The following is a 24,536-nucleotide window of genomic DNA, read 5'->3' on the forward strand; positions in this document are numbered from 1 at the left end:
CAGTGCGTGACATAGCGGGGAGGACCGCTGCCACTTGGGCTGGAGTGTCCCCAGAGCCAGCTTTGCTCAGGAGGCAGGGAGCATTGTGGCCCTCTGAGGAGCCGTCCTGGTTGCACATCACCTTGGCACGAGTCGTCTGCCCCTCAGTGCAAGCTGTAATTAATTACAGTCCTTAGCAGCTCTGTCCCACTGGGCCACCGTCACACTGCGGCTCAAAACATTCTATTTAAGGTCACATCAATCCTATCCCAAATTATTGTTCTTTTCTTATTTCAGGTAAGCGCACGGACTGTTTTAGCTCGCTTTGCTGGGCAATGCCATTTTCCTGTTCTACGAGTATCCAAACAAATAAGACCTCGAGGAGCATTCTGTAATTAAGTATCACCTTTTATTTTGTTCATTTACACTTCTGGCACTGACAATTCTTTGAAGATATTTACTTTTATGTAAAGACCAAACGTCATTAAAGCAATCAGAACAGAAGTCAATTAAATAATTATACATTACTGAAGTTTCAGAAAATGTACAACACTTTCATACATTATAGGCTTGACTGGCTGCAAAAGGAAATGGCACATGTTTGACATTGTTCAGATAACAAAATAACTTGGATGATCTGACAGTGAGTTTTGCCCAAACCTGTTTTGTACCAAACACCACACCATGCATCCTGATGGCACCATATGCATGTTATTATGGAACGCAAAAGCATTTATTTCTACCAATTTGGTCTCCAATAAAGTCTCAAATACCCTAAAGAGAATTCGTGGCAGAAAGACCCGGGCGATGCTTTTGTAGGGCTGTGAGATTCCAGATGAAAGGCAGACACAAGACCTGTGCCAATTCCCGCCATGCCCCGGACCAGCAGGACACTGGAGCACATGAAGAACGTCGAGAACAATCATCCCACCACTTTCATGGGCACCACAACAGCGCCCAGGCAGGGCGGGGGCACGAGCTGGGGCTGGCAGCCCAGCACCGGGGAACCCTTGGGCTTCCCCCCAGCACCCAGCCCCCCAGCTGAAGTCTCTCCTGCAGAAGTCACGACGTCAGTCCTACATTCAGTCCTCTCCAAAGTCTGTGTGATGTTTAAGGCAGCGACAGAAATTTGCCTTTAACACTTCCTGAACGGATGTTTCCTTTAGAAATACAGGGACGTTACTCATAATTAATCAGCGCTCCCCTTCCTTGTGCAAATACAATGAAATGTCAAACTGAATTTTGAAGGATCGGAGTGCAACTGAAGCACGCTTGAAGCTTTATAATTACACACACCGAGTCATTCAGCTGTAACACACCGTGTAGGAAAAAACATGAGGAAGTGGGCCTCGAGGTGAACTGCAGGTTCCCAAGGCCGGGTTCTGGTCCAGCTCCCCATGTGCTGTAGTGAAGCTGACAGTGAGCCTCGAGGAGAGGTGTGAAACATGCCGCTGGGTCACGCTGACAGCTCAGCCTGGCTAAAGGGAATGCTCATATACACAACTCTGGAACACCATTAACACCCATTTACAAAACACTACAGTGATGGTTATCGGCACATAAAAAACTCTCTATATGAAAACATACACAAAATAGATAAGAATTGCCTTTTTTTTTTCAGACTTTTAAAATCTATAATATAGTTGCCTTTAAGGAGTTTTAACCCCCGATATCACTAACAACATTATTCTTTAACAATGTTCACCTAGGTTTTACTGTGCTGACATTTTTAACACTGCCACAACCTAGACCACTTTGTGGACTACGCTTACTGTACTGTACACAAGGCGATGGAGATTGATAGAAAACCACCAAGAGTTTTGCACAAAAATGTGACTCGTTAAAATCCAGAGAACAATTGTGTCACTTGATAGGCAGCAGCTACATATAAGCTGTAAATATTACCTGCAATAAAAACACATTTTGCCATAAAGCACATACTGTGGCATTATCTGCTTCTGGCCTGGTACACAAAGCTCTGTTTTCTTCCCAATGAGGAATGGGGTTTGGTTGGCTTGGCTCTCTCAGAAAAGAGTGCACAGATATCTGACTCGTTAAAGTGCTTCGCACGACTTGCTACTCTGACTTAGCTCCTGCTCTGTGCAATGAAGGCTCTGACCCGTCCCCACTGAGTTTGGCCTGCAGAGCCTCTAAGGCAATCGCAAGGAGAACTTCAAGATGTCTGTGTTGGAGCAGCAGTACGCTGAGCAGTGGAGGGTGGGTGTGAGGCTGAGAAGCGGGGCCTGCTCTGACCGACCCGCAGTGTGTTTGCAGGGAGTGCCCAAAGCACAGGCCCTCCTGGACTGCCAGGAGCCCCGCAGTGAGCTTCAGTCAAAACTTCCTCCTATTGTCCAGCTGAGGACAGAGACTTCACAGAGGAAGAAAGCATTCGCTCTGCTATCTCTATTGCCGTGTCCTCACCCCCATGAAGAGGGGAAACACAGCCCCTGCCCTCAGCCTGCCCGTCCTGCTGCCCTCTGCAGGACGCCACCTGCGCCGGGAACCTCCCTGGTTCCCTGCCCTTCTGCCCCTCAGGAGAGATGCCAACAGCTCCTGTCGGCTCCAATCCTATCCCTACTGAAACGTGCCACATCTTTTGTTTCTTACCCCACACCGTCTGACAGGGGAGGCACTGAGACTCGCTGGTTGTCAATGTCTATGGCAGCAACCTAAGGCGCACGTGTACAATGCAGCTTCAGCCCTCAAAAGAGTCCCAGGGGCTTGCTTTACTTTTGTTGGTTTGGTTTTCTTTTAAAACCAAGTTTGTTTCTCCCTTTAAGAAATGATTTTGAGCAACAAATTGACAGTGGGAAGAAACAAGTTGCAAATTACTTCACACACCCCCCTGCCCCCAACACTGTAAGAATTTGAACATGGTTAATAAACCCCCATAGGTGAATTAAGGTGAATTAAAATACGAAAGGTTAAAAACTCATCAGGAATTGTTCCTTTTATTCTTGCTCATAGGTCCAAGCCTGTAAAGAATCTGAGCTGCTGAAATATTTCAAACTGTAGAGTGTGATCAGTGTCTGATCCACACACAGCCCTACCAGCAGCGCTCCTCATGCACAGAATACCTGAATGAAGGTGCAGTCCCTGCAAAGGAACTCCTACCCACCTCCTGCAGAAAGCTGTCTGTAGGACAACATTGTGCTTAGGTGTGCTACTTATGCTACTTCATAAATTAACGTTCTGTCGTAAGAAATGACTCAACTGCATTTGTATTTGTATTCTTCTGTCTGGAATGTCACTAGCACTACCCTTAGCAAAAATTCTTAAAACTTAAAATAAGCACAAATATAAAAATCTTTGCAAAATAGAAACATTTGTTTAATTACCTTCATACATTATAAACGTTCACAGATTCTAAAAATAAAACCCTAATTGCCCTAATTATGTAAGATTAATTTCAAGTATTTGATCTCACTTTTAAGATACATGATGCTTGGTAGTAGGTCCGGGGTTAATAAGGTGTGGAATGTTTCCTTTGTGTAAAGCAACCTTAAGAGGAAGACTAAAACCCAACTCTGTGGGTAGGAAAGGGGATTGACAGCAAAGAAGCCAATATATTTTGCATCCTCATAGGAAGTAGTGACAATAAACAAGATGCTTGTGATTCAATTGCTTTGCCTCAAGAAAAAGGGCCCAGGATGTAAAACTTCAGAAAACTGCTCTAAGAGAGACTGAATTGTAGTGTGGGAAACAACCAAATGCCACTTCTGAGAACGTCCAGGAAACAACGCTGGCAAAGAGAGATTGTCTTCTGCTGCTAAAAAGTCCCAGCACTGCCTGCAAGAAAAAAAAGAGGCTGATCTTGTGACAGCAGTTTTCATAGGGACTTCACTTTGGTTATGCCACCAAAGTGCTGCTGTTTCCTCTACCTGTGGACATGGAGGTAAGTGCTGGAACTGGGAGCACAAACCAGTGCTCCCAATTCCAGTGCTTCCATCAAGGGACCTTGGGCTCACGCTTCTGGGGATCAGAGCCATAAGTCCTTGTCCTGAAAAACCAGGAAATACCTGCCTCAGTCTGTCTTTGTGCAGCATCCCAACGTGCACACGTTGGGCAGTAGGCACCTATTCACACTGCTCTGGATAACAACCTGCTCTGAAGCAGGGTCGTCCAACAGCTATTTTTTGGCTTCAGAAGGAAACCAATTCACGCTGAACTTCACCTATGAGAAGCGTCCCTTTCTCTCATTTCAGGTACTGCACCTTTGGCGAGGCTTTGAAGCGGCAGCAGCCCAACGGCTGGTCTGACACTGATGTGTTCAGATAAAGGGCTGGAGAGCCGGTCCTTTCCTGCTGCTGGTGCTTACAAGCCTGGGAATATTGTGCGCTCACAGAGAGGGAAGGAGGGTGGAGGATTGGGATGCAGCCCTGTCACCGCCCCTCAGAGGCTCGAGGTCAGTCTGCTCTTTGCAGTAACTCACCTCTCCCTTTGTTTGCTATGCTTTTCCCTTTTATTCCCAGTCAAGTTACAGAAGGATGCTCTAAAATACTTTCTTTCCAAAAATATTTCTTTGATTTATGAAGTAAAAAAGAAAATCACCTAAAATACATCCAATCACTGAATTTCACTCATTAGAGAGTAAGAAACCTCTCCTGTATAAGATCAGACAGCATAGCATCATATTTCATGATTACAACAAAAACTCCACATATTATCCAATAAAAATAACTTAGTAACAAATGTTCACTATCATTTTGACAGTTCCTTTACACTCAAAATATTTTTCAATCCAAAAAGAGCCCACAAAGTGTATCTCTGAAAGGTAGTGGATCCAACAACTTCTGTAATCCTTACACAATGAAAAATAAATGCATTTTTACCAAGCAAATGGGGAGCAGCCTACAGGCAGAGGAGGCTTTCCACATTCATGAAGCAAAGGTTTTAGAGATAAGAATTTGAATTTTTTATGCTTTCAAACTCATACCTCCAAAGAATTAAAGCCGTGGAAAGAAACAGGGCAAGGAAAAAAAATAACATTACACTTTTATGTAGCTGCATAAAATTCAATTTGCCAAGGCAGGCAATCACGGCAGGTGAATAAAACGCCATTAATATTTTCATTACCACACTAAAGGCAGCCAACTTGATTTTTGTGCCTGACGGTTTCTTGACAATTTTGCAATGCTTCAGTAAGGCAGTTAATATGAGATGTAGGCTTCTGCCCATCACTAATATTTTTCTTTTGATCCAGAAAGACACGGGTTGACTAAGGGCATTTGAAGGAAAAATTTGCTGGGATTCACTCACTCTGCAATAGGAAGATAAACTGAAGGCAATTTGATTATTCATTAGCAAAAGGCACAGGAGGAATGACCACTGTGCATTTAGCAGCAGAAAACCTCTCCCTTCCTTTTATTTCTTCCAGCTCGTGATATTTTGTGTTCAAAACTAGGCACAAACCCAAATGTACACATGCTGAAAAGGAGAAAAAAAATCATTTTGGTTTCCAACTGACTGTAGCCTCTCTGTTGTCCGTAGCAATGCACACCACCAGCTCACTGGTACATGCAGCCATGTCCTGGGTTCTGTTTCCTGCTCTCAGAATGTTGTTCTGGCAGTGGATCTCACAGACACGAGCTGCTGACCGCAGCGTGTCCGTAAAGAGCAGCAACCGCAACACAACCTGGGACAACAGACTCGTGGCGCCCTGATGAGGCACCACCTGCGGGACCATGGCTCTCTGCAGTCATCTCAAATGGATACAAATGAAATTCCATTGGGATAATTTGGACAAGGTTCCCTCTGACAGACACAGGAGATACATGTAATCCTTTCAAATGGCTACCACTGCAGCAGCAACCTTTGTTGTGTGGCATACAAGAGCTGTCTGATAGACTGCTAAGAGCTGGGGATCTGACTGATGTCAGCTGCTTTCTGACTAGCTACAACATTACTTCAACTTTTGCCAGTATTGAAGATAAGGACAACCACTGACCACCTAGGATAGCCTTCTACATTCATCTGGCACAGTACATCATGCAAAATACCTCAGCATGGTGTGGGATTGCAAACATCTGGTTAATTCATATAATTGTGGAATTCAATCTCTTTTGGAAGCCATTGCTTTTAGTTATCAAGAAAACATGAGCATATTGAATTTCCTCCCAAACGGAGCCATTTTGAACACGAAGGCATTTTTAACTAGACAGCAGAAAGGAGAACCAGACCAGAAGCAGGGCAGTGAGGTCACCAGAGAGCTGCTTTTCCCCCAGAAGGCTTTTACATGATTAAATACATTAGCAGCTGAAAATTATTCCACATCAGAAGCATCATTGTCAGAAAGATGGTAATTACTTCCCTTCACCCGAATATATTCAATATACCTCCCTTCATCAGAATCTGACATACCACATGTACATAGCCTGCTTTCAAACAAAGATTCAATTTCCTCTAGCTTTTTCCCTTTAGTCTCAGGAAGGCAGCCATAGATGAAAAGGAGTCCCAGGCCAGCAAACCCTGCGTACAGAAAGAAGGCTCCTGCAATACAAAAGAACACACACAGTCAGTGATGGAGCATCCCACCCCTCTGGGAAAGGCAGAAGAACTCATCTGTTTTTTTGGCAAGTCATTTTGCTGTGAAAATAAGCAGCAATTAAATTATTGCATAGCCAATAAAAAAAAGTTGATAGGAAGGGTGAGAAGTTTCTTAGTTATTCTTAATGTCACGGGAATCACTAAGACTGCTTCCCAAAAATGAGAAACTTCAACAAAAAAGAAACAGCCGCGATTAAAACAATGCTTGAGACTCTTACATCTAATTATCACTTACCAAAGACAATTGGCACTGAGAATGATCTCATCACCCCTCATACATTTGCCCCCGCCATTTAGGGGAGCAAAGAAGGCACCAAGAGCCCAACATTTACCTGCCATTTGTTTCAAGACCGATGCCTGAAAAGAGCAGCAGCTGCTGAAAGGCTCTGCACCAGTAATGATGTGAAGGTCACCAGATCTTCATGCAGTGTATAGGACTTGTAGTGGAGGGGCTGAGCAGTAAGCTGACCAGCTCCAGCAGACAGGACTCAATAATCAACAGCTGGGAGCAGATCAGTAGCATCTTCAGCTGTACGGACTTTTGGCAGCGACAACTGATGTTGGTCTCAGATGCCATTACAAAATGAGAAATTGCAGATGCCGTCTTTCTAAGTGAAATATTTCATCAAGCCAAAAGGTAATTTTTTTCAGATTCCTTGTTTATGCAACTTTCTAGAAAGAAAGAAGCATTTCTTATGGAATCAGGACCAAACTGCAGGCAGGTCATACCAGGTGCCTGGTCTTAATGGAACACAGTTAGGTGAGAACACTGCATTCACAGTTGCAATTTCATAGCCAAACTAACTGAGATCTAGAATCTAAGCAGCAGAAAATCAATGCTAGCACTGTGTCCGTGGACAGAGACTGTTCCTTACCATAGTAGGTCAGATATTCAGCTGTATGCAGGAAGGTCAGTGACACCAGCACGTTGAAAACCCAGTTGACTCCAGATGAACACGCGTTTCCTGTACTTCTAGCCCACAGAGGGTAGATTTCAGAATTCACGGTCCAGGGCATGGGACCCATCCCTAAGAATTAAAAACAAATCAATCTCAATTTAATGGCTGCATTGAAGAGCAATTTTAATGTGTAGCCTCACCATTTATTATTTCACCTTTACCATTTCTTAAACTTCAACGTGAAAACAAACATTAGCTTACCAGGTGCAAAGAAAACCAAGTATAAAATAAGGCCCAGAAGTGCTGTCCAGGAGTATGGGGTGGGGCAGAAATTATACGCCCAAAACAAATCTTCTTTTTTGAATATGGTTTCATTTGAACACCTGAAAAAAAACAATAAAATCTAGTGTTAAACAGTTTTCAGGGAAAGGATGACATATCAAAATTATCACGGCATGCAGCTTCTTAGGGAAAGCTGACAAACGTGAAATTAAGAGAGGAAAGCCCCACCCTGTTTTGTCCTTTAAGCCAAATCCTACATTTGGAAATGTGCTTTTTCCTGAGCCTCACAGATAACATTGTGTGTGGCCTTAGGAAGAGCACCCTGCAGCACATTCCTGAGTTTAAGCACTTGGCTTCTTGTATCTGCTCCTTCAAATGAATTGTCTTTATCAGGCCAGCAGTCACACCGAAGCCAATGAGAACACTAACACAGATATCACACAGCGCAACAAGAGGTGCAGCGGCAGAATTTGAGCTGAAAATGAAAGGATTTAGGTGAAATGGAAGTTAGCCCTTAAGGCACTGTGCTGTGTGCAGCACACCTTGGGTGTAACGGGTAAAGGCTGTGGACTGTGCTACAGCAACATGAAGTTGTAAGAAAAGGAGAAATAGACTTCCTTTTCTCTGCAGTGAAATAATTAGGAAGGTCACGGCATTTCAAACTAGACAGTAAAAAGCAGAATCAGAGCAGAGGTAACAGAGCCTGAGCTGATAAAAGACAAACTGATTTTATTCCCAGGACTGCGTAGAAATTGCATATTTCTAGGAATAGGCATAAAATCATGTATTTGAGTGCCAACAATGTAAAGTATTTTAAAGGAATTCTGACAACTTCATCTTTTTGTTATATATCTTATTTGTGGAAATTAGCATTTGTTTAAAGGAACAACAAGCCATTGCTGTAACTAGAGAAACTTTTCAGCTGCAATCTCAGCAATTGCTGCAGCTGAAAAAATGTGTACTTCTGGCAGAGTAGACTTAGGCAGAGAACACCCTTTCATATGCAAACCAAGTTATTTCCTTGAAGAGAAGTCACAGAGTACTGAACATCTGTCTGGACTACGATTTCCAGCTTAGCTGAGCACTTATGTGAAGGACAGGACCCTCTCTTTTGTAGAAAAACTAGAACAAACCCTGCAGTGGGTGATAAATCAACATACTGATATTGCAACAAATAGCAAGACAGAGGAGCAAAGATCACCACTACAGCCAGCTTCCTAAGGAGAATTTCCAGCACAACTTTCTCCTCTAAGTTTTCCATTACGAAACTATCAGCCAGCTCTGAACTGAAGAGGAATGAATGCTGGTGAGCACCAGGGTGCCCAATGGCTGATTCTGGGGCAGAAACAGTCCTGATGTTGGCAAGAAAGTAGCAACAAACAACTTTTACAGCAAAGGCATCACCATGAAGTCCCAAACCCAGTTTTGGGACAGTCGGACATCCGGAATTCAAATACACTTAAACAGAGGGGTTAATCCAAGAAATCTTGGGAAAGTGTGTGTGAAAGCACAGCCAAACCTTTTCAGTGGCAGTGCCAGCTTGCACCTACCTCATGTAGTGCACACAGATTCAGTTTTGGGGTGATCAATAATATAAGGAGAACAGAGTTCAGCTGAACAGCACCCTGACAGATACGTCCCTCAAGCCTGAGATGCTGGCAGCTGCCAAATCTGGTATTTCTGCCTTCTCTCAGAGTGAAATCCTACAGCCAGCATTACAATTTCTTGATCTTGCTTCTCAGTACTGCCCAGCATTGTCCTTCTTATGGCACTTTGCTCTTTCATGGCTCAGCTCAGTGTCTCTTTTATGTCATGACAGCCAGGCAGGGATCATTCCCCATCAGCATCCACTCTGACATTCTCACCCTGATCTCTCACCACGTATGGGTCACATCAGCTCCCAGATACATCTCAGGTACAGAAGGCAGAACTGTGCAATTCCTCACATTAGGGAAATGCTGTTTGCAAGACGGATTACCTAATACCTGGAGATGACATTGCTACCTCTCATTCCACCTTAATAGCTGCCTGCTTCATCAGCATCCCTGTGAAATCATGGCATTGCTCAGTGCCACACATTTGTACAACTGCACATTTGCTTCTTTGCTACTACTCTCATTTCATTCGCAGGTGTTTGGTAATAAATACAAACTGATTAGCGTGCTAAAATGCCCTGATGCTGAAAATGGTTTCTCCAGTCAGGCCAGCCAGCTTGGCAGCTCCTCGAAGAGAAGCCTCATACAGTGATGTGCTTGGTTAATTACCTCACATACACCTCTATCAGCCAACCTGCCAATTCACAGCCACAGCTATGGGGAGAATGTGTCCCCCACCCCCTTTCCCTACACACCATCTATGTGAGAAAGCCCTGTATCACTGAAGCCTCCTATTGCAAAAGCTGCTGAGTATGCCCTCCTCTCTGACTGTAACTAAGAGGAAATCTGGTTGCAAGAAAGCAGATTCAGTACATTGAAACAGGAAAGATTGCACAGAAAACATGGATTTAACAGAAACCTTGCAATAATAAGCTTCTGTGTTTTACTTATCCTTCAGGAGTAAAACAGGATGGCACACAGAATGTAAGAAAAGGCACCTGCATTTGTTGGAGTCTTGTATTTGCTGGGTATGCACACAACAGCACTCCAGTGAGGACACATCCAGGGGTGCACTCAGGTGCTGTCACTGTGCTAATTTTCCTGCTGCACTCCATTTCTATGAGAGCTGCTTTGTGCTAAAGAATGTATTAGTGATTTCTGTATAAGATAATGCCAGATATAATTCTGAATTTGGTCTGGGATGAAAGACCAAATAGGAATCTATACTGGAAAGCAGACAAGCAGCTACTGATCTCTTCACTAGCTAAAAAGCACAGAGAAGCTTCCATGTAAACCACTTACAAGTGAAATTATGCAGTCACGTACCACTGCAAATAAATAACAACGTGCTGGGTCATTGGCACCTTTGTATAAATGGTGAAGACAGACCACATTCTTCCCTCTGAAATTGCTGCCAAAGAGAAAGCACGATTACTTTGAAAATCTTTACCACTCATTATGTTCTCCCCAGACATTTTAGGAAGCACATCTGTTATAATCAGTGGAAACCAAACCTTCTGACAATTGATGTGAACAATTCTATGGACTGGAAATTAATCAGAACAGCAGCAGATTTCTATGTTATGTGCATTATGTATTTGGTTTCAAAGAGCCCATCCTAGATCAGATTTAGCCTGTAGTTCAGGAGGCGTAAAGCTTTGCTCCCTGCCTTCTAAATTACCTTCGTACAGTGCATTAAAAGGTGAGAAAGAAGGGCTGCTGCAGGTGGTCTAAGAGGCAATTCTTAATAACAAGAAGATAAAACAAGATAAGACCACTTCCTTGATAATCAGTCTAAATTATCCTAATAGTTGAGCCAATTTGGTTGCAGAGTAATTCTCAACACTGAAAACCACAAACCAGGGCTGTCTTAGATGCTGCATAGCAAAGAACATGTTAGCACAGCACAAGAAGCCTGGTTTTCTTCTCAAACTTCTGTTAATTTTTACTTTGCTCCAGTGAGGAATGTGTGGCTCTAAATATATGGCTTTGTAAGAACCGAGTGTTTCATTTTGAAAAGCCCTTATATTTTTAATATGAAAGCTGCTAACTTCTCACTGTCTTTTCAGCCCTTCAGAAGCATCTTAAGTGGATTTAGATAAAAAAAATTCTAAAAGGTCAAAACTCATATCTAATGAGATTATGGAAATAAATTACTGCTAAAGAAAAATGAGTGTTATCGTTTGTGTTCTTAAAAAGCTCATTAGAGCAGCCTTATTTCCAAAGTACGCATCCTGCTCTGAGATAAATGTCAGCATTGGGTTTGGATGGTACAGAATTCAGATCCAATTCTCAGTTGCACTAATCCACCATTTCTTTGTTCTAACAAGAGGAAAAGGATGCTTAAGGATTGTTGTTATGTCAGACTTCTGTGTCTGGGTTATCAAGACAGAGATAACTGACGGTTTATCAACTTAGTTTCTGGTGTAACACCAGTTCATGGATTTGAAATATCGCCATTAAAGTGATCTTAAAAGTCTCCTTGTGTAAAGAGCTGACTTTCATATCACGCCCATCAAACTGAGCAATATACAGCTAGCCTGAGCTTACTGACCCAGCTTTCTACCAGAAGCCTGGGCACGGCAAGGACAGAGCAGCCAACTGACCTCACTAAGAGTAGCTGCTGCCTGCAAGAGGAACACTTCCTGTAGGAGATGCTTGGGGACAACTAAAATTATTTACCTACAGGCAGCTACTGGTCCCGTGGAAGAGTTCACTCCTTAACATTTGCTTTGGTTGTCACAGCTTCTCTGCTTCCATTGAAGATTGCTGTTTGTTCAAACAGACCCCTAACTGTCTTAACATTACTTGCAGGAGAGACTTACTAAGTTATCAACCTAATTGTGCAATAAGTTTGTGTGGTCAGACACGTAACTAAGGACAGCTTTGGAAACTGCCTCTATGCTGCTCATCGGGTGAAGCTGAGCTGAGGCTGATCCAAACAAGACCCAAAATTAAGCTGTGCTGGCACCAGAGGCAGTTCAAAGCTACAGGTTCATTCACCCGGCCTCTACCATCTGCCAAATGCAAAAAAGATCCCTTAGCAAAATCCATTGAACTGCAAGATATAGTTTCACTATAAATCAGTATATCCTGGTTTAATGAGAAATTTCTACTCCTTTCAGCATCTGATTTTATTTTTATATGTAGATATACGTAAGGTAAGATGCTATCTAAAGTCTCTAGTGTAACTCATTCCTTGCAGCAAACAGCAGATTGACTACACAGTGAGCAGTATCTGAAGCCATACTGAAACTTCTCAAGGTTCCCTAGCTGCTGCCTGCTGTGCCTCTAAGATGCACCATAGATCCACGTCTCTTTTGAGAAGTTTGCATCCACTGCTTTGAGTCTGTAGTTGGCACAGAGAAGTAACTCATCCACTAAACTGGACGCTGCTAAAAAAAATGCAGGTGGCATTCTCATGCCAAGTGATGGCAGTAATAAAGTAATAAAGCACATACACACAAAAACCACAGAAAAGAACAAGAACAAAGAACAAACATACGCAACCTTGGAAAACATATCTGTACCATTTTATGGCATTCTGCTAGACATGAATTAACCCTCATTGCAATCTGAATTTTGAGACATTTACTACTACATTTTGCTAAAACTAGTAAGGGGTTTTTAAGATACTAACATGCACCTTAAAGTCTCAGGAATAACAGTTTACTACAGGAAAGCTCCCATTGAATGTGTTTGCACGTGACAGAAAAGCAGTCCTCATCACTCTGAAGCCCACTGCTTTGTTATGCATGCAGAGCTGTGAGTTACATCTTGAGCAACTGGATAACAGCTGCAGTAATTGCCACTGTCCAAAAGATCTGAAAACACTTAAACTGAAGAAACAAAATTAATTAATTTCTTTATGCACTGCATTCCATGCCCAGTGAGTTTATGAGTGTTACAAGAGCTAGCACAGTGCCAGCAGCAGGGTGTTCTCCTGGGGCTGAATGGTTCTGCATCTGGGAAGCTGAAAGCACACAGTCAAAGACAAATCAAAAAGGTAATATAGGAAGCTTGGCTGCTTTACCCATTTCAGAAGCAAAGAGCTCACAGTAGCTTGCTTTATTCTGTGCCGTAGGAGAAGAATTTCTCCTGCCATTTTACATTTTAAACAGACATTTACAGATGTGTTTGGAGACAGCCGCAAACAGATTCAGAAATAATCATCATTATTCACATCAAGCAACTTTTTCTTTACTGGTTGTTACCCTCCAATCCTCTTTTTATCTTCTTTCTTACAGATGTGATTGAGACCCCACAGGCTGCTAAAATCTAAAATCAATCATAAGGAATTTTTTAATATATATCATTAGGCTGTTACATTAATAAGTTACTTAATATTTCATGTACTTAAGGATGAGAGCTCTCTGAAACAACTACTTTATAGAATTTTCTATAGCATGACTACCTTCCATCACCTCAGCCTTCTCAGAAAGCACACCTGCATGACATTCAGTGCCCTGCTCTGGTTTACCTCTGTTCCTGACCATCTGGACAAAGGAGCAAATGCTTTTCATACATACATATATGAAGAAAAGTCTTAAGAGTTTTAAAGATTTGTATTTTCGCCGGCTGTTCCTATGCTCTCGAAGCCGAACCTGCTGCTCCTTTAGGCTTCTTTCCCCCCATGCTCGCGTCTCCTGAGCTCTGCTGGCCTCCTCGTGGTCACTGGCTGCAATTGTCCCACCCTGCACTCACGGTACAGACGCTTCAAGCTTCGTTTTTATTCTATCTACCAGAAACCAGAGAGAGGCAGCCCACTGCTACCTCTCACACCGCTGCTGGATATGCTTCCCTCCTCAGCCTCTGTGTTCTCCTCACCTCAAGATACGAATGCAAGCAGGACCAGGCAGAATACACCTGAGGTTAAAGCCCTCCCATCAGATTTCACAGCGGCTGGTAGCACTCATTAAGCACATCTGTAAGCCAGTCTCCCATGTAGCACACTTAGGAACCACGAATGGAACCACGAGTACCTTTTTGTTTGTTATGGGATCTGAACCACATCACACATGCACAGACTTCTCTTTCATCCAACCATTTTTCTACTGTTCTAAAGTACCAGATGGTAATGAACATGACGTGCTTGTCCTTTACAGAGTGCCCCATCCTCATCCTGATTCTGATCTCAACTGGACACACTCCGCTTATCACAATACAAATTAAAATTAAGTAGCAATAATTAAATTGTACATTTCCTAATTCTGTCGTGATCAAACCATAAATAATTTAAATACTGTATTAATAATGCATAAACTTGTGGCGGCTCATACAACAGCTATGAAAAATAATCATCATCCATTCACTTACATGTCCTGTAGTCAGGCCTACAGAATTTTAATGGACAGAATTGAAATAAAAACCTTATCAAAATGCAAACTCTAAATCAGCTCGGGGGCTTGGGGTACAAGCACCTTAGCTTAATGCCACGGTCCTTCATGCATTTCTGCCTATGCTTATTTCAATGACTTTAATTGTTACACAATAGGTCAGAGTTTCAAAATGAGGTGGTCAGTACTTCTTAACATCAGACACTTTCAGGTTCCTAACACGTAGCTGATAGCACTAAATCAGCTATTTGGTTAAGAGACAGAAATGAAGGAAAATGGCATATCCATCTCATTTTCTTGAAGAGAAACTTCAAAATTGCTCTGGCTTTCAGAAAAATGAAATGAGAAAACAAAAAGGATAGGAATAGAAAAGAGCCCAAAACAACTTTTGGTTTAAGACTTTCTTTTTTTTTTTCTTTTTTTTTTTCCCCAGACAGCTATGAAAACATTTAAATATGTATATAGTTACAGAAAACGAGGACCTTATAATAATACTTTAAATACAAACTCATATATTTAAACATATTGCTGCACAATCTGAGCACACAGAGGTCTAATTTATATCCATATGTATCCAAGTCTAAGGCTAAAACAGCAGGCAGGAGGTTTGGGTAACACCCTGCTAAGGGATAGACAGGTTGAAACCACAGCTGTGAAAATCAGATGCAGTACTCTCAGTTAGGAAGCCATGACACAAATGTGTTGCTACATGAACCCAGAAGGTTTGAAGGTGCAAAATTCAGTGATAGCTATAGCACAGAAAGATGATTCTAAGATGGAGAATCAAATGCCAGCATATACAATAAACAAGAGTACAATCTGGTAATCATTTCTGGATAGATTCTTGCTAAAAGTTAGTTGGTTATTTAAAGATACTTTTCCCTGTAGACACACAGAGATATGTTTTTGTTTCTTTAAAATATAGACATTCTGAAGAGCTTTTTCCCAATCAGATGACTCACTTATTAGCCTGATATGTTGATATTTAGCTGCAGAAAATATTTCTCCAAAATATCAGAAAAAGCTTCATTGACAATGATGTCATACAAGGTCAGTGTTCCAGAAAGGTAAGCAGAAGCAAAGCCCACATCTGTTAAATGCTTTCCCAAAAAGACAAAATAACGTATTTTTGCAAATTTAAAGATCAATCTGTAATATAATATTTCAAGCTACCAAAAGTAGGATAATGTAACAAAGAATGCACTATTTCAGGTATTGCTGAGAAAGCAAGAGAGGGTAATGCAAGATTTTTGCTCTTTTGCCCTCTTCCGTTTGTCCTCTAAGGATTTGCAGTCTCTTACATCTGTGTACTTTAAAGACCAAGTCCTTTCATAATTTTTGCTGTTTTTTCATTTACATAATGTTCTCAAAATGCTACAGAAAAACACTAAATCTGGCAGTCCATACTGAAAAATATGTATGCAAACATTGGTTCTGTCCCATTCATTGACACATCCTGGCACTACAGCTTCTGCATCTGCAAGAGATTGTGCCTGCTGGTCCACCAGGATTTCACTGTTCACCACAGAACTCTGCTTGTCCATGTCTTTGAACAACTTTGTTAATCCAAATCTTCTATTGCTCCATTAGGATAAGTTCCACTGCTCCTTGCAGCTTCCAAACTAATGATGGGCATGAGGACTTCGATCACTTTATAAACATGGAGGTGTGCTCTCGCACAGTGCCATTGGCAAGTTATGAAGCTATGGGGATACCAACTTCCCTGTGCAGCCTGTTCCAATGCTGGACCACCCTCTCCATTAAGAAATTCATCCTAATTCCCCCTTGGTGTAAGTTGAGACTGTTTCCTCATGTCCTATCTGACACCCACCTCACTATAACCTCCCTTCAGGTGGTTGTAGAAAGCCATGAAATCTCCCCTCAGCCACCTTTTCTCCAGACTAAACAACTCCAACTCCTCCAGATGCTCCTCAAAACTCTCGTTTTCTAGTTACATCAGCTTGAGCAACTCTATATACTTTTTGTAGTGAGGGGCCCTGAACTGAACCTAGCACTCAAGCTGCAGCCTCACCAGTGCACCACACAAGGAACAGTCACCTCCCCAGTCCTGCTGCCGCACCGCTTCTGATGCAGCTCAGGACGCTGTTGGCCTCTTTGGCCGCCTGGCCACAACGGTGGCTCTCATTCAGCCAGCTGCCAACCAGCACTCCCAGATCCAATTCTGCTGAGCATCTTTCCAGCCACTCTTCCCCAGGTGTGTACTGCTGGATGGGGTTCTTATGACCAAAGTGCGGAACCCAGATACTTTGTTGCTGGTATTTCACAAATTTTAGACATAACAATCATTGACTAGACATTTTTAGTGTTAATAACAGAAGCACAAAGCTGTCCGTGCACGAGAAGAGCAGAAAGGTGTGGAGGCAGTCTGGAGACCATATGTACTGGTTTTATATGTTTTTGGAAGTGGAGGGAATATGGAAAGAGCTCCGCATGGAATTACTGATAGAAATTGGGTCAAAGAGCTCAACAATTCCTGATTTCTGCTTCCAGAAGTTAAAGCATTTAGTCTTTCCAATTGTATCACTTTGTACCATTAATACTTAATAATTAAATTGTGGAAATAAATTGGTCTGTGGATAAGGATGTCAAATTCAGCATTTTAGAATTGCATGCAAATTCACTATCAAATAAATCTCTACGCAATGTTTAATCTCATTTGATTATTTTTTTAATCTGATTTTACATTTAATTAACTAAATAATTAGCATTTTAAAGTTCTCCTGGTTACAAGGCAAATATGAACCAGCTGTGTATTTGTTGCAGAAGCATTAGTTTCCCTCAATGGCAGCCAGCAGACCATGAAGGCGGCCAGCAGCCCCTCTTTCGTACTTCCTATGAAGACAGGCTGCCTCAACGATCTGTGCTGCAAGTGCTGAGAGCAGGGCCCAGCTCAGATTTTAGAAGAGAGGAGGGAGAGAAGACGGGTTTTTGATCTCTGTTCACAAAGCTTATATTTTAATTTTAATAAAAATATCAAAAGCGATGTGAATATCCTCTTAAAACCTTTCCTTTAAAATATTAACAGAATAGCGTGCAAGAATTGCTGGCATGATGGAACAGTCTGTTCTATAAAATACAGGCTAAGTCAGCTGCAAAGAAGGAACCATATGGACCAGCATCTTTTACTCCATTAGCCAAGGAACTACAAGAGAGATGGAGGCTGATACCTTTGACATCAGAAGATGTAAGATGTAAGAAGACGTAATTTGTTAGACAAATTCTATCCATACTTCTTGGTCTTACTCACACTTAGAAGTAACTTTCACTCTTATGCACTGTGCTGTTCACACATTGCCCAAACGTCAGCAACATCTCAAAGGCACCACTTCAGTTAGAGTTGCCAAAGGTAATGCTAAGACCAAAGACACAGGAAGCCAGGACGCTGATGTAACTTAGGGTGATGGTGACTTAGCAGAGGTATTGAATGCAAACTCACCTCCAAATGAAACAGGTTCTATTGCAGTGTTATCATTTTGTTTTTCCATATGCTTCCAAACATTCCATTAAGCAATAACAAAAAAAAAAAAAAAAAAAAAAAAAACCACCAAAAACAAAAAAACACAGAAATAATTCTATTGTTTCTGATCAGTCACCAAGTTTGTAGAGAATAGCATGTAATTAAATATAACACAAAAAAAATCCTACTCCGAGCAAACAGATGGGAAATGCTGAGCTACAGATGTGGCACAGAATGGCAAGTGTTACAGATTCAATTCTTAATCCAAATGAAATACTTTCAAAGTTTCAGTCCTGAAGTCCCAGCCAGGTGAACTGCAGCACAAGTGCCAGGCGGGTGGCCCTGTGCCAGCCCTGCTGCTGCAGGCACACCGCTGCAATCCCAACACCACTTCATCCTGCCTGAACTGCCCAGCTGTCGCTGCATCTTACAGCCTGCAGAAATGACCCTGCGCAGAAAACGGTTTTCCATACAGCTCGTAGAACCTCAGACTCACATTCGTGTTTCAGCTGGAAGTTAAGAGAGAACAAAATTTTGTCTGTCTGAAGTTTTGCTGAAATCCAAAGGAAAGCAGATGGATAAAAACACTTTTCTGAGTTTGCTCTTTTGTTGAATCTGATTTGAAGAACAGTGAGAACAAAGAGCGCAAAGCACGTTATCAGTACTGTCTGTATGAGCATGCCTTTTTAGCACCTTCCTTCTCTATTTCATTTCTAGCTATTGATATATACACAGATACATTTTATGTTAATTGTTCCAGTTGATCCAACTTCCAGCCACAGTACAGAGCTGTTACACTCAATTTCTGTTACTGTAAATTAGATTCAGTATTACACTTTAACTACCATCAGCAGCAATGTCCGCCATTACAATCAAAATCCATCTAAATCTGAGACTTGTGGATCATTTTCTAAAATACATCGTGGAACAACAAGCTTTTCCCTGATTCCAGTAGGTGGCAATGTCTTTGCCCTAAAGAGAAAATGCAGCTTCAGAAGGTAAAAGCGTCAGCACATCCCTTCCTCATAGGCTATGGGGAGGGTGTCCATGAAATTGATAGAACTCTAAGGAGAACTGAAGGAACTGGGGCTGTTTATTCTGGGGAAAAGGAGGCTGAGGGGAGACCTTACTGCTCTCTTCAACTACCTGAAAGGTGCTTACAGTGAGAGCGGGGTTGGTCTCTTCTCACTGGTGACAGAACAAGGGGAAATGGCCTTAAGTTGTGCCAGGGTAATTTTAGCGTGGATATCAGGAAACATTTCTTTACAGAAAGGGTTGTTGAGCTCCCCAGGGAGGTGGTTGAGTCACCATCCCTGGATGTGTTTAAAAACCATCTGGATGTGGTGCTCGGGGACATGATTTAGAGGAGGGTTGTTAGTTAGGGTAGTATGGTTAGGTTGTATGTGGTATGTGGTTGGACTCGATGATCTTTAAGGTCTTTCCCAGCCTGAGTAATTCTATGATTATGAACAATTCCTCAGCTTTCAGTCCTGGTAAATGCTCTGGAAATCATTAATTTGGGGACTGCAAATGGAGCCCCAAAGAGATTTTAAAAATGTCCGAAGACCGCTTATGAAGAGCAATTATTTCACACTAGATTTGTGAGAGCAATCGCTCAGCATACAGCATCACTCTGCTTTGACTTGTGAGCGCAGGCACAACACCTATGGCAAACGCAGGGAATTTTATAAAATACAGAAATGATGAAGGGTTACATTATCTCCAGCTTATGATACCAGTAAACGTCACATACCAAGGCTTTCAATATTACAGGAAACTCAAAGCCCGGAATCTTGGACAACGTAGCGTGCTTTTTAAAACAGTTACTTTACCAAGAAAATGTGCTAAATGGGAATATGCATCACCTGAAGCCCAGGTTTTAAGAACTAAATACTCAAACGGAACCACAGGCGGCAGAGAAATCACAGAATCATAGCATCACCAAGGTTGGAAAGGACCTACAAGATCATCCTGTCCAACTGTCTGCCTATCATCAGCAGTCCTCACTAAACCACAGAGAAAAAAGTCCATACGACCCACATGCCAGAAGTGCCCCATGTGCCACAGTTCAGCAGCACACCCCATCCCTCACAGGCTGCCCACTTCTGAGCTGTATTAACAGGAACGCTGGGTTAAAATAAGGTCATGGCTTTAAAGGAAATGAATCAATAATTCTAGCTCGTCTTGTACTGCTGAAGGACTGATGTTATTGTCTCCATCCTCAAGGAAATGGACCACACATGCAGACAGTGCACACAATAATTCACACAAATTAAAACTCATTAATCATACAGAATTACTCCACAGTTCTAATGCAGAAATGTGCTAATTTATTTTCTCTCCAGAAGGAAACATAAACAGACAAACAAAAATACTCTGAAAAAGCTTTAATCCTTTTAGGAAGGGAAGATATCACTACTTCACTTTATTAAATGACACCATTACTGAATAATTACTTGTTATGGAAAAGAAAGTGGGTAAAATACGGGCTATAGATGCTGGTAAAGGTACAAACTTCTGCTAGTAGAACTGGGTTTGACTCTGCTGAATGTTCTTTATCAATACAAATCCCCAGGAACATCCATCTTTAGAAGACTTTCTAAGGGAACGGGAACAGGAAGGGAAATTTCAATTTATTAATTCTTTTCAAAGTGTAAGAACCTAAAAAATCTGCTGAGGCAGTTTTCAACGAGGATTTTTATTTAAATCTGAAATTCAGAATCAGTAGTGAATTATACATGAAAAATCTCTACTGTCACTTCTCCTTTCTCAGAAATCAAAATGCACGGGCTCCAAAACAGGAAGCAATCCTCGTCTCCCAGGGAAAGGGGAAATTCCCAGCCTGCTCCCAGCAGCAGCTCCGCAGTGCTCCCAGGAGAGGCGGGAGGGAGAGGCAGAGGCTTTCCCATCTGTCCCTAAAAAGACGAGCAGCTGCAGAAGCTAATTAGCAGCAGACCTCCATGGGTAATGAAAGACTTTTCTGCGATGCACATTTTGTAAGAGTGAGAAAGCAGCTGCAGGAGTTGTCCACCCACTCTAAGCACCTAAGACAAGAGACAGGCAATTCTCTCATTTATGTCGGCATTCTTTTTCTTTCCTTTCCTAGCTACCTCCTTTGTGAACCAAAAGCTTTTTAAGTGGGAAACGATTATTTTCCTCTAGTGCCATCCCAGTTAACATTTCTCCATTGAAATCACTGTAACACATTTTGTAATGACATCAGACAGCACCTGGGAATGCTTTAGCTCAAGGGCCACCTTTACTCTTCTATTCCAGTTACCTCAGTGCTGTACCATTTGAAGAATTCTTACAGCAACTATCCCAAACAGATGTCAGGATCTGTCTCTTCATTATTCTCTTTCAGAATGCCTTTATGAATAGTAATGCAGACTAAGATCTGGAAGTGGGGTTCAATTCCAGAGATGAGAACAGATGTACAAATGACATTTCAAACTAAGCAGATCTGCTTATAAATCCTACTTTGTGCTGGATGTCTCCAATAAATACATTGTCTTCAGTATATAAACTAAACATTTCCAGGATCTGAACATATTCACAACAAAACTGACTAGGCATATGTTTTGTCCTCCTTTCATCCAGAATTTGCCATTGGTTGAGTAGATGTGATGAGTTAGAACCATAGTAATATAGCTCCAATAAATATTGCTCTAATAAAATAGTAATTCCCAACTAATTACTCTAAAGGAACAAAAACAGTTTCAGTTCAGATTACCATGTTGCTCTGCTTATTATCTGAGGCCTAAGATACAGACACGATATGTAAAGAACATTAATTGTTCAGGCATTAGATTCAGTCAGAAATCATAAAATCCACCCTGCATATTAAAAAGAATCAAGAGACTCCATCTTCTATTACAGTTTCAAGAATATTGCACCTCCAAAAATTAAAGTAGCACAAATTAAGTACCATCTTTTTAAAACTGTAAAGAGATCTGATTAAAGTTATCAGTCCCACCACATAGTAACTCCATTTTAAGAGATCTAAAATGCATGACGTCTCAAGGATTTGAGGGGAAAGAGTGGCCGAAAGGATCAGAACATTAAAACTGCACTCATTTTGCTACTTACTTCTGCGTCGCCAAGAGCACAGGCTTTATCTGTGGCTGACACAATACTCCGCATCACTGTGTCCTTCTGTTCTTCCCACTTGCCCTTACCCATCAGCATTAAAATATGAACACGGGGTTTCTGAAGTTCGTCCTCCACCTCCCCAGCTCTCAAGAATCACACCTCTGCGTGCCATTTAACCACGGTGATTATGCTAATACCCGCCTCTCAGAAAAGACCCAGTTCTTAGATTTTACGCTGACAAAGACTGTAATCAGTTTCAGAGCTCTCATTCATTCCTGTTTCCACACACCTCACTACCTTACATTAGACGTTATTACGCTGAAGGATGTCCTCCTAATCAAAAGGACAAGGAGCTCTGTGAGCTCCCTGCTGGCCCAGGTTTTCATCCTCATGGGCAAGTGGTGAATGTAATCAGAATTAAATCGTATTTGAAACTGCAAACATTCTGTTTCTCCTTCCTAAATGATAACTGGAGGGAGAGGGGAGATTCTGTGTTACGGTTCTCAGTGTAGTCATAAATATTCCAATTCAGTAAACAATTAGCATAGTTTAGAAAGAGATTCTGCTATGAATAACAGCACCTCTTCTGAGTGATGCTTATGTATGCACAGATGTAAATATTCTGTACATCTAGCCAGTTTGCAAAATACATTTATTCTCCCTGCTACACTTCTGCATCACAAATGTGAGACAGTTCTATGCATCATCTTTATCAATCAGAATACTTAATAAAAGAAATACTAGTTTATCTTCTAATTGGTGAATTTAGTAACACTTTTCCATAGAAGTCCTTGTAGAAAGATTCCAGATAATGATTTCAGTAATAAAATTCTTCCTACATCTCGGAACAAGTAATGGACATATGACATGTGGACATACGGACAGAGGAGTTCTTCATTCTTGGAGTGCAGGCTGGTGCCAGCCGGTGGGCACAGGGCAGGCTTTGTATCTCTGTGTCCTGCCATGCACTGAAAACAGGTTCTCAGGCTCCAATGACTGGAGGACACACACATTTATTTGTATTAATAAAGCAGTCACAGCAACTGTTACACATGTACTTGGCACTGCAACAGCATCTTCAAAGAGAGTGACTTGCAAGACAAACATAAGGAACTCATGGCTCTACTTATAAGCAGCAAACAGAACCCAACATTTCTAGAAAAAAACTAATTTCTCTACCAAGAAAAAAGTATTCTAGTAACTTCTAACAGCTTCATCTGCTATGGATTAGACAACAGGAAGCACAGTGTGGATTTAAAATTCTCTGGAATACTTACAAGGCTGTGACAGACACCGGCACATCCCCCACTGGACACAAATCAGGCCATTGTCTGAGAACCCAGCTAACAAACTTCTCATTTTTTGTAAATGCTGGAATCTATTTAGCATCCAAGCTTGGATGCTGAGGCCGCAAGGCAGATTCCTGTGGTGGGAATTCTCATGCAACTGGGAGAGGGAGTGCAGTGGCTGATGAATCTACAATGCGTGATTTAAACCCAACTTTGTCCAGAACTTTAAGCTACAGTAACACAAACTCTGATGGACACAAGCACCAGGCACAGGGTGACATGCAGCATCTGCATGCACACTTTCTACCTGAGAGGAAGTGCTCAAGAGAGCAGCAGCCATCAGACAGCGAATGACTTTGCAAAAGGGGAGCTCTGCTTCCTTCCACCTTCGTACCAAATGCCCTTGGAGAGTGGAATGCTGCTTTACATTCACAAGAAGGTTTGCTGGCTTCCCACGCATTAATAACAATGGTGTATGTTTGGGTGTTTTTTTTTTTAATCTTTTGAGATTACATACTTGTCTGTTTCTCTGCCTTCTAAGCAAGTAAACTTTTACACTAACTTCAAGTTAGGAATATTCTGTGAATGTTTTATTGTCCTTCTGGAAGTCTAAATCTAGAAGTAATTGTAGCCATGTTTGTTGAATAAAACCAGTTTACTGCAGTTTACAGCACTGCTATTCCATGAAGGGAAGGGACTGTCCTGCTCTGGTACTGCCTCACCTTCAGCACTGGGACCAGTTTTGGGCTGCACACTTTAAGGACATAAAACTATTAGAAGGCATCCAAAAGACAGCAACAAAGATGGGGAAGGGTCTAGAGTGTGAGGAGAAGCTCAGCTCCCTGTGTTTGCTCAGCCCAGAGCAGAGGAGCCGAGGGGAGGCGTGATGGCGGCTGCAGCTCCTCACAGGGAGCCGAGGGGCAGCGCTGAGCTCTGCTGTGTGACAGCGACAGGGCCCGAGGGAACGGCATGGAGCTGCGTCAGGGGAGGGGCGAGAAAAGGGGCTCGGGAAAGGCGCTGCACCAGGGGGCGGTGGGCGC

General features: G+C 42.0%; 1 protein-coding gene across 2 annotated transcripts in view; it reads right to left on the reverse strand.

Annotated features, from left to right (window-relative positions):
• Positions 1–941: 941 nt before the first annotated feature.
• The window catches only part of SLC2A13 (solute carrier family 2 member 13), a 137,554-nt gene continuing 113,959 nt past the window's right edge, over positions 942–24,536 (reverse strand). The window contains exons 8-11 of one of the 2 annotated variants that reach the window (XM_052681115.1): positions 7,686–7,807; positions 7,401–7,553; positions 6,340–6,468; positions 942–3,768 (exon numbers count right to left, since the gene is read on the reverse strand). In XM_052681115.1, coding sequence (XP_052537075.1) covers positions 3,749–3,768; positions 6,340–6,468; positions 7,401–7,553; positions 7,686–7,807 — 424 coding nt within the window. In that variant the 3' untranslated portion in view covers positions 942–3,748. Of the gene's footprint in view, positions 3,769–3,816; positions 6,469–7,400; positions 7,554–7,685; positions 7,808–24,536 lie in introns of those variants that run through there. The other variant, XM_052681114.1, reaches the window with a different exon arrangement.

Source organism: Tympanuchus pallidicinctus, unplaced genomic scaffold (genome assembly GCF_026119805.1).
Source record: "Tympanuchus pallidicinctus isolate F22 unplaced genomic scaffold, pur_lepc_1.0 scaffold19, whole genome shotgun sequence".
In the NCBI taxonomy this organism is placed as follows: domain Eukaryota; kingdom Metazoa; phylum Chordata; class Aves; order Galliformes; family Phasianidae; genus Tympanuchus; species Tympanuchus pallidicinctus.